Raw genomic sequence first — 10,645 nt, forward strand, 5'->3', positions numbered from 1 at the left:
CTGTAGGATCCAAAACTCTTTAAACTGTATCTCTGAGGACCTTTCACGTTCTCCATAATTGGTTAAAATAGGGAAGGAGGGCTGTAGGTTGCCAGAGGGCCTAACAACTTGATTTTGTTGAAATCTACCATCGTCGTATTTTACTGGTCGATGCTACTGGAAGGTGAGGAGTAGTTGAGTCTTGTGGAGCCCTGTTCCTTCTCCAGCTTGCAGAATGTGTTTCATTTCTGTTTGCCTTGGAGGTCTATGAATTAGGCCAACACCACTGAGATAGGGGGGAATAATTGGAATTTAAAAATACTTACTGGTGCTTAAGCATTATCTGAAATTAATTGCAGTGACTTTGAGGTTCCATTTATTAGTGCTTGCTTTGGAGTCCCACCGCGGTGTTGGCAAATACTCGAAGCCAACACCACCAAGTGCAATGGCTACCTTTTGGGGTCTGCAGAGGTCTGGCAGTAAGTAGTGAAGGCCTCGGCTTCTACTTAATAGAGAAAGACTCGTGCTTATGGTTCCGTGCTGCCCATGTGCAGCCTTGCTCCCTCTCTCCATTCTCAAGTCTAGCACTGGATCCTTCCAGGGTAGAGTGGAAACTGGGCGAAGAAGCCCCTAATTTAAGCTCGGGAGGGCAGGGCAGGTGTTAACGATCATAAGTATAATTGGTCTTTTTGTATACATTCCTTTCATTGAGGCGCTGTTCTTTCTGTTTTTCCATTCCTAACAATTGGAATGTATATTTACAGAAAGTAAATGGTTTTTTTAGTTTTGTTGAAAGTTTAACGTTTTCTTATCAGATTATTAGCAAACATGGTTTTTTTCCTCTCTTCTCGTGTTGCAGGCCTGAAATGTTTGAGACTGCAATTAAGGAGAGCACATCCTCCTCGAAGAGCCCTCCGAGTGAGTGTCCTTGCTACAGGAGATGTGCCGTTCGCAGCCCCTCTCCCAGCAGTGGTCTACTGCCATGAAATCCAGAGAGTTGTGGTTGAGGGGCAGCTGGGTGGCTCAGTCGGTTAAGCGTCTCGACTCTCGATCTCAGCTCAGATCTTGATCTCAGGGTCATAAGTTAGTGCAAGCCCTGTGTTGGGCTCCGTGCTGGGCGTGGAGCCCACTTTGAGAAAAATAAAGTGGGGTTGTGACTGGTTTATGATTTGGAGTCTGTTTAACGAATGAGAATCTCTATGTGTCTGATGCTATACTAATCCCAACAAGAAAGAAAAAGAAGGCGAGGGGGAGAAAGTCTTTAAAGAAGCTTAATACCACAGAATAACAAAATAGACCATAAAAAGGAACAAGCATTGAACAAAGTTAGGTTAAATACTATCTTGCGGAGTCTGGATTGTAAGCACATGAGTAGAGAGGATTTGAATCTATTTTGTGTACACTCTGATATGATGTTTCTATGTTAAGGAAAAATCAATTCATCGCCCAATGTTAATACTACTGCATCTGGTGTTGAAGATCTTAACATCATTCAGGTGACGATTCCAGGTATGATTTCTCTGCCTTTATCTCGTTAGTCGGGTTTTCCTTCTTTGGGTGTTAGAGTAGACAGGTTCCCGGTGCTCGCCCTGTGCAGGACTGCGTCGCCACCTGCCCTTCAGAAAGCGCTCACCAAGTACATCATCTCATTGGTTGCTTTCCAGAACGCTCTAGGAGGTTACCGAATGCGGCATGAGCTAGTACCTCACGTCTTGTTTAGGAAATCTGTACAAGAGAGCAGGTGAAGCTCTTCATAATGGGAATAAAGGCTTAGCATTTTCAGGTTGCTGTCATACTCAAATCATTTGGTTAAGTTGTTTTAATCTTGATTAGTGTAAAATACTTCAGTCTTCCAAAAACATAAAGCAAGTTGACCCAGCACGTAAAATTTGACTTGGAATTAAACTTGCATTATTGGGGCACCGGGGTGCCTCGGTTGAGCGTCCAGCTCTGATCTTGATCACAGCTCATGAGATCAAGCCTTGCATCAGGCTCTGTGCTCTCAGCACACAGGCTCCAGGCTCTGAGCTGTCAGCACAGAGCCTGTTTGGGATTCTCTGTCTGCCCCTCCCCTGCTCCTGCACACTCACTTTCTCTCTCTCTCTCTCTCTCTCTCTCTCTCTCACTCACTCACTCACTCACCGTAATTAAATAGACATGAAAAAAATACTTTAGGGGCACCTGTCGGTACTCAGTCGGTTGAACATCCGACTTTGGCTCAGGTCGTGATCTCATAGTTTGTGGGTTTGAGCCCTGTGTTGGGCTCTGTGCTGACAGCTCAGAGCCTGAAGCCTGCTTCGGATTCTGTGTCTCCCTCTCTCTCTCTCTCTCTGCCTCTCCCCCACTCACACTCTGTCTCCCTCTCTCTCTCAAAAATAAACATTAAAAAAAATTTTTTTAAATACTTTAAAATTGCATTATTGGGGCGCCTGGGTGGCTCAGTTAAGTATCCGACTTCAGCTCAGGTCATGATCTCAGTTTGTGGGTTTGAGCCCAGTGTCAGGCTCTGTGCTAACAGCTAAGAGCCTGGAGCCTGCTTCAGATTCTGTGTCTCCCTCTCTCTGCCCTCCCCCATTCACACTCTGTCTCTCAAAAATGTTTAAAAAAATTTTTAATTGGACTATTAACCTAGAACTGTCCTCTCACCTTTTCTAGATGATGATAATGAAAGGCTGTCAAAAGTCGAAAAAGCGAGACAGCTCAGAGAGCAAGTGAACGACCTCTTCAGTCGGAAATTCGGTGAGTTCTGCATTTGCGGGGTGCTGCTTGTGGTGAGCTTGGGTGAGCCGTTCATCCCACTGAGCTTAAGCTCAGATAGTTGTTATTTCCCATTATGCAAGGAAATAAGCTTTCAACGTAAGTGTTTGAGTTTCTCTAAAGTTCTTTCCTAAGGAAACCTTAGCTCTGTCAGACTCTTGACCGTCAGGTCGATATCAAAGTGACTAGAACTGAGGTTCAAAGGTAAGGTTGTTTGTCGTGTGCATTGCCTTTATTAACAGCGGAGACCATGTTTAAATGTTGGTCCTGTGCTTTTTAGCCACTTCTAAGATGACAGGTTAATCTGTGCTTTTGTGCTGTTTGTCTTGTCCTAGGTGAAGCTATTGGTATGGGTTTCCCTGTGAAAGTTCCCTACAGGAAAATCACAATTAACCCTGGCTGTGTGGTGGTTGACGGCATGCCTCCTGGAGTGTCATTCAAAGCGCCCAGTTACCTGGAAATCAGCTCCATGAGAAGGATCTTAGATTCTGCCGAGTTCATTAAATTCACAGTCATTCGGTAAGTGAGAGCTCCCTGCTTGTTGGGAAGAATGAATCTGCAGACCATGAGGCTACGTCGTCTTCCAGAATATAGGCCTAGGGAATAGTAGAGTCCAGCTCACCATGTAGCGAAGGGAAACACGTAAAATACTTCAGTTATCTTACTGTGAGGTTCTCTTCTCCCTGGGCTGACTCTGGATTCTCTGGTTTTTAAGGCAAGGGGTTAGCAAACCGTCGCCTGTGGACCAAATCCAGCCCACTGCCTGTTTATCTTATAAAGTTGTATTAAGACACCGTGCCATAGTGCCTACCGCTGCTTTCAGGGTACAGGGGTAACACTGAGTCATTGGGACGGAGACAGCGTCGTCTGCAAAGCCTGAAATATTTACTGCCTGGCCCATTAAGGAAAAACGGCCAGCCCGTGTCTCGGGCCCGTCATCGCAGGCTCAGGGCAGTCGAGTCTGACCCCAAGTCAGCCAGGTCCTTTTGTTTCCTTCCTTGCCTGCACAACAATAGCGTGAGTTGTCACCTTTGAGAGCATCAGCTCCTTATCCACAGAGGTGGGAGCGATGATCGATGATCGTACCTCCTCGCCAACCCTGTCGGGAATTCCATTCCTTACCATGCGCCCGTCCCAGGAGGTTTGCAGTAGATGTCCTCCTTTCCAGCTGCCCGAGCAAGCATCCGTGTCGTCTACGCTTCTCCCAACTCCCAGAAACGTGGCTGTCACGAGATCCTCCCAGCCAGCTCATTGCCAGGTTCCCACTGTGTCTGGTACAGGTCCTTCAGGTCTGGCTCTGGGAGGTAGCTCACGTGGTAACCTCTCCCGAGGTTCCTTCCTGGCATCCCCTCCTCTTCCCCCAGTTTTTGTCCCACTTAACCAGTGTCTGTCATCCGTGCTCCTCCCCGGGGGTCTCGGTAAAAGCCCGCTTCCATTAGACCCTGCTGCTGGAATTCCTCTCTTCTTTCTTCTTCACTGCCGTTCTTTTCTCACCGTCTTTCCTGTGGCCTTTTCTAGTAATGGCCTGTAGAGTTCTTCCCGTGTCTGTGTGTCCATAGATTAAAAAGTGTGAGATTGAGACGTAGTTGGTAACAGTGCTCATTGTGACACGTAAGTGACATGAGTTACAAGTTAGTGAGATAAACTGAATGTACATGTAACTGCTTGTAGAGTAAAAATAAACGGTTACCCAATTTGTTTCTCTCTTTAGACCATTTCCTGGACTTGTGATTAATAACCGTGAGTAAATTTCATGAAGTCTTTTTGTTTCGTCCTGTGTGGGGTGTGCGAGACTGTGTGCACTTGCACTTTGCTCACACAGTCGATATTTCAGTTCACCTACAGCAGTAACTGGGCAAAGTTGGGGTTTTAGCCTCAGTGTAAAAGCACCGTGCACATTATACATGTGAAATGGGGTCACTTGTTGAGCTTTTAAATCTCACTTTACTTGTTCCTAAAACGGTGATGTTAGTACCCATATTGAGAGCTTTAGAGCATTTTAAATGACTCGTTACGTGTCAGACATCTTAAACGGGGATCAGAGAGTTGTTGCCTGTGTTTGGAAATAAAGTTTTATTGCGGGTGGACGGGGAGAGAAAAAGAACGTTTCCAAGAAGGCCTGTTTGCTTAGGCGGAGTTGGGAGCTGTAACAGAGAGCATCGTCCCCCGCAAATCCTGAAATAGGGACTTACCCAGCTCTTGATGAAAAAGTTTGTTGACCCCTAACCCAGAGCAGTACTGTATGTGCTCAGGAAATACAATCTGTGTTCGATACTATTACCACAGTAACTTTACTGTTATTGTGTAATCACTGTGCTAGATAAGTAGATCTTTAATGAGCCGCACGCACCTTGCTTCCATTCCTGGTCAAGCCTCCGTCTGGCGCGTTGTGCTCTCAAACGTCAAACGTCGTTGCACCAGCAAATGTATATGTGTCCGTTCTTCCAATTCCTTGATGTTCTTATCATTTGAAAGTTGTATTTTTAGCAAATACTGTACATACATGTGCTCGTATGTTTTAGGTTCTGCCGACTTCATTGAAATGTTTCAAAAGTGAACATTCTCTTTCCCAGTACCAGTAGCATTCCAGTCTTTTTTCCAATTGGCATTATTTTTATAACTCTCTAAAACCCCTCTACTTTGAGTACTCAGTCTGCGGTCTGTTCACTGGGAAAGTGGGGAGCCTCTTCAATTTAGTGTTCAGGAGTTTTGGGGGCCCACGGAGCAGCAGCGTGGCCCTGCCCCAGCCGACCTGGGAAATCACGCAGTGACTGTAGGTGCTGCCTGCCCCCCTGTCCTCAAGCCGTTCATCCCACTGGGGGCTCCACTCTTCAGTGTCCTGGATTTCGTTCTGTCTCCTCTGCCTCACAAAATGTGTTCATTTGATTGTACCCCCAAACCATGACTTTTTTTTCATAGGTTCTGTTTTTCTTATTCTCTATCTGGGCCAAGTGTGTTAGTCCGTGGTGATGTCAGTAATGAAAGAGGACACACACCTTGCTTCATAGATATTTTCATCATCTGTGTGACATTGAGCTTGAATCACACCGGGGAATTTGGTCATTTAAAGAAATCCCATGATAATTTTTTCCTCTTTTTTTTTCTTTTTTTTAAATGTTTATTTTTGAGAGAGAGGGAGAGAGGGAGAGACAGAGCATGAGTAGGGGAGGGGCAGAGAGAGAGGGAGAGATTGAGAGGGAGACACAGAATCCAAAGCAGGCTCCAGCCTCGCTCCGAGCTGTCAGCACAGAGCCTGACTCAGGGCTCAAACTCATAAACTGCGAGATTGTGACCTAAGCTGAAGTCAGACACTCAACCGACTGAGCCACCCGGGTGCCCCTGGATTTTTTTTTTTTATTATTATTATTAATCCCAATTCATCTGTCTTCTATATAACTGTTAGTTTCAAAGAGCATTGTATTTTAAACCTCCTAGCCCCCTTAACTTTGTTTAAAATGTTCAATTTTGTTCTCATCCTTGTGCAGTAGTCTGTAATAGAATTTTCCAGTAATTACTATAAATTAGTTCTTCTGATGGGACATACCAGAACTCTTGCGTTCCCTTCTTGTCATAGGAAAATAGTGCCTGTTGTGGCCAAGTTGGAGCATCCAAATTGAGAATGTATGTATAAATGCTTTTCCATTGTAACAGCATGCATTAAGTTATTGTTTAAATCAATCTACTTTATTTTCAGAGTTGGTCGATCAGAGTGAGTCAGAAGGCCCAGTGATACAAGGTAAATTAAGTGGGGTAAAACATAGAATTATTCCTGCTTTTGTGATAAAATGGACCACATAAAATTGTGGGGCCTCACTTGCTAATAACATTCGCCTAACTTTAGGGAAAGTCATTTACACACTCACACTTAGACTTTGTCTTTGACTCCTATGTTTGGAAGCCTGTATGTGCTCGAGCTCTGGGTCCTAACTGAGAACTGTGGGGCATATGCCATTTGACTCCAGTGCCCCCGTCGGCTGGGAAGGAGGTCAGGAACCCCAAGGCCAAGGGTGTAAAGTGCCATTTCTGAGGGCGAAGCTTGTCTAGACTTTACCGTTTATGCCATTCATTTCCATTGCTGGTTATGAGCCGGATTGTGCCGGGTGAAAATGCGTGTACTGTGGCTTTAAACATTCCTTAGAAACCAGCATTGAAGCCTGCTACTGTGGTTCACTGAAACCAAAAAAAGGCTTTTATTAAAGGGGAACCCGCAGAAAAGGGGAAAAGGACGTGAAAAAGGAACTTGTTCCCTCATGTTAGAACTGTGTTAAACTACAATTGTTGTTTAAGACTTGGGTTGCGTGAGGAAACTGAAATGTCCGAAAAAGGAGACTTTTGTTAGACCAGTTGAGACACTAGTTGAGACACGTGAGACACGTGTGTTTAATCCCAAGAAGCCGTGGCTGCTGTTTCTTCTGCGACTTGCGCTTGGTGTGCAGTGTGTGGAGAGCTTTCTCCTGGCTTTCTCTGGGCCCTTGTAGATGAGTGAGAGACAGCAACGTTAAAGCAGCGTTCCAGTAAATCTTGGTGTGTTTCTCTGCAGAATCCGCTGAGCCAAGCCAGTTGGAGGGCCCTGCAACGGAAGGTAAAAGGGTAGGGCCGCCGGTGGTCCAAGACTGAAGCCCCCCGGGAGCGCTCTTAGGACAAGGGATTGACGGTGCTGTTCGAGCCGTCTCACTAGGACTGTGTGCTTGGGTTTTCTTTTGTTTCTGGGTGAATTGGATGTGTCATTTTTGCCCAGAAATGGCGTGTTGGCGATGACTCATGGTTCTTCTGCTCCGTTTTCTCCAAATGACTCGTAATGAATTCTGAGCCAGTGGAATAACTACTTTCTAACCTAGATTTTTAAATAGATACATAAGAAGATGCTTGTTACTGTGAACACTCAAGTGGCACAATTAAGAACTGTTAGGGAAACACTGTCTGAAAATGTTATCTTTAGTATCTTCACAATTCCTGATAAGTCATTTTAGCACATAGTTTGATCTGAGTGGGTTTATAATTATACAGATTTGCATTCGTAGTGTAATTTATCAGTTCCCTTTTGGTTTTCTTGATAGAAATAAAGGAGACTGACGGAAACTCTCAGATCAAGCAAGAACCAGACCCTACGTGGTAGACCTCTTCCCTCCTAGGGTAAATCAGCATCTGTGTCTGGGATGCCATCTAGTGTTCGTCTGAACTCCCCGCCCCCCCCCCAACCCCCGCATGCTCATAAGCTAATACTGTGTTTTCCCTGCTTCAGCCATAATGAAGTCCAAGTGTAAGCCCTACCGGATGGTTTGAGTTAGAAGATCAAGCAGAAAGATTTTCCTTAGATCAATATCTGCCTTTGAGTCAAAGACGTAAAAGCGCTTCGCCCTAAAAGAAAAATGTTTTGTTTCTGATCTGTAGGGTAGATCTTATCCTCTCCATTGGAGTTCACTCTGAATCCGTGTCACCACGCTGACTTTTTCCCCAATCACAATAATGGTGTTTGCAGAGTCTGGCCAAGCTGCTCAATCCATTTTGCAGCTCACATAATTTACTTACAACCCTGAACCTGCTGTTCAGACTTCCTGAACTTGGCCCGGTTCTTAACAGGAGCGGAGCCCTATGCCCGGAGTCAGCCACCTCCGCTCCCGTCCTGTCGCACCTCCCCGGGCCCCAGCTGTTGAATGTAGACGCGCTGGTCGGAGGGTATAGCTTCGCAGCAGTGGGCTCTGAGGTGTACCTGAGGGCTTTTTTTTTTTTTTTTTTTTTTTTTTTAATACTGTCAGTTCATGGACTTGAGTGCTGATTGAGTTGTGCTATCTGCGGATGTGAAAGTCTTGTAATCAGATTAACCCGTGTTCTCGCTTGTTTGTTTTCTCTTCTGTTTTAGCTTAAAGTATCAGTGGGTGAGAAGAGCTTTTCGGACCTGTTACTGCCCCGAGCTGTGTAATATACTTGTATAACAGAAATACCTTCTATACAAACCTTTTTTTCTACTTTTAGATAGAAATGTCTACTTTTTCAGCAGTTCTGTGAATTGAATTAAAGAGCAGAGTGACTGTAGATTTGGAATGGCTGGTTTACTTTGGAATGTATTATAAGGATTTTACAGCAATGCTGGAAAAACGACAGGGAAAATGGCAGGGATGAATCTCATCAGATTTTTTACGCAGCAACAGAGCCTTCAGCTGTGGTGTTTTGTTTTCCAATCAAGTGAAGATCTCTCCTCCGGGAACATCTCAGCTCCTGCAGTGAAGAAAGCACCTGTGACAGTCCTTTTAGGTTTTTTCTATTTGAGAAATCATTTAAACGATCCTTTTGTTCACGGCTCTCCTTGACGACTGAGTGAACAGCTAGTATCTGTATATTTGACTAAACCTTTTCCTAAGCTATCTATCATGGTTCATATGTTTTTTTATCATAATTAAAAAAACCACCATCCGGATCGCCTAACAGCCAGCGAGAGGTTAGCATGTCGGCGTGTGGCTTACAGACGGAGCCTCGGAACCTCTCCCACCCTGACTTCTCGTCCGACTAAAACGCCTGGTGTTCCAGAAGCTGAAGATCAGGTATGAGTGTCGGGGCGAGCTCCGAGACACTAAAGCCTCACCGCCCTGTGACCTGTGGCGGTGTGGGTCTCCTCGGAACGCCGCTCCCGCCTGGGTCAGGCCCCACGCGTTTCCATTGCCTTCGCCATTTTAGATCTCGACGTGTAGCACTGAGGCTCCAGCGTGGGGAGGGAGGGGCCCACGAGCTGATTCTGCGCCCTCTGAGAGTCCTGCGCCCTTCGTGGGAGAATCGTACGTGTGTTGGGATTTCACAGACAATGAGAGTTGTAAAATACCAGCTATAAGAAGCTAGAGTACGTGACGGCATAGAGTTTCCATTAGCTTTATCACAATATTCACGATGGAGAATTATATTACATGGTAGCAGAAATAGGCATTTTTATGTGTTGCTTATATTTTACCTCAAATTAAATTGTAGATATAGGGTAATAAATAAAATCCATCCATGCCTTTCACACACTAACTCATTGCTCTCGAAGGTGTTTTCGTGGTTCTGTCTGGGGAACCCCGGGTGGTTCCGTGGTAGGCGGCGTGCAGGGCGAGGGCTAGGAGGGCGCCGTTCCGGGGCCCGAGCCCCCGACTCAGCCCTTCGGGCGGTGCCGGGACCGCCCCCTGTCCCCTCCCCGGGCCGCTCCAGCCGGAGCTCCTCCCGCGACAGAACCCTGCAGCGCATGCACTCTGGGGACTTTCTGTTCTCTCCGTGGGTGCGCTCGGGGAAGGCAGAACGAACGCCCTGGTCGCTAGCCTCCCGACCGACACCGGGGTGACAGCTGCTACGGTAGAGGGCCTCGTGGTTCCTGTGAAGCCGTCTCCAAAAGCTCGGGCGGCCTGCCACCCTCGCCCACGACGTCCCCCCCTCCCCCCCCCAGCTGCTGAAGAACCTGCCCCTCCACGGGCGGCTTTTAAAAGAGCGGAGGCTTACACCTAACGCTTTTTTTTTTTTTTTTAACCATTTTGTGGGATCACACTCAGCAAGGAGATCCGTTTAACCCTTCAGTGCAAGAGCAACAAATCTGGCACACACACGCGAATTTTTATTTTTGTATGTTGTCGGAAAGCTTTTCCTTTTTCGTTTCACATCTGCCCCGTGGATCGGTTTCTGTTCCTGGTTTCCGGGCAGACAGCACAGAATCTGCGCTCCGCCCTCGTCCTGACTTGTTACAGGCTTGAGGAATGCTGCCCGCCCCATTCCGCCTCCCCTCTGAACTGAACGAGCCCCCCGCAGCCAGGAGTGCTCCCGTCTCATCCTGCTGGAAGAGCCTGTGTGTGGGGCGAGGCGTCCGGTCGCCCTAGGCCCCTGCGTCCTGCGGTCCCATAGCCTCAGCAGCGTGCTTCCTGGCCAGGCGACCGCCTTCCCCAATTGCCTCCTT

At 46.6% G+C, this 10,645-nt stretch overlaps 1 protein-coding gene across 7 annotated transcripts in view; it reads left to right on the forward strand.

The window, feature by feature from the left end:
- GTF2I (general transcription factor IIi) overlaps positions 1–9,738 on the forward strand; it is a 111,696-nt gene extending 101,958 nt beyond the window's left edge. For all 7 annotated transcript variants that reach the window (XM_043561356.1, XM_043561360.1, XM_043561358.1 and 4 more), the window contains 9 exons: positions 839–897; positions 1,408–1,488; positions 2,635–2,718; positions 3,072–3,255; positions 4,448–4,476; positions 6,431–6,472; positions 7,277–7,318; positions 7,794–7,869; positions 8,597–9,738. In XM_043561356.1, coding sequence (XP_043417291.1) covers positions 839–897; positions 1,408–1,488; positions 2,635–2,718; positions 3,072–3,255; positions 4,448–4,476; positions 6,431–6,472; positions 7,277–7,318; positions 7,794–7,852 — 580 coding nt within the window. In that variant the 3' untranslated portion in view covers positions 7,853–7,869; positions 8,597–9,738. The remainder of the gene's footprint in view (positions 1–838; positions 898–1,407; positions 1,489–2,634; positions 2,719–3,071; positions 3,256–4,447; positions 4,477–6,430; positions 6,473–7,276; positions 7,319–7,793; positions 7,870–8,596) is intronic.
- Positions 9,739–10,645: the final 907 nt, after the last annotated feature.

This window comes from Prionailurus bengalensis, chromosome E3 (genome assembly GCF_016509475.1).
Source record: "Prionailurus bengalensis isolate Pbe53 chromosome E3, Fcat_Pben_1.1_paternal_pri, whole genome shotgun sequence".
NCBI lineage: Eukaryota > Metazoa > Chordata > Mammalia > Carnivora > Felidae > Prionailurus > Prionailurus bengalensis.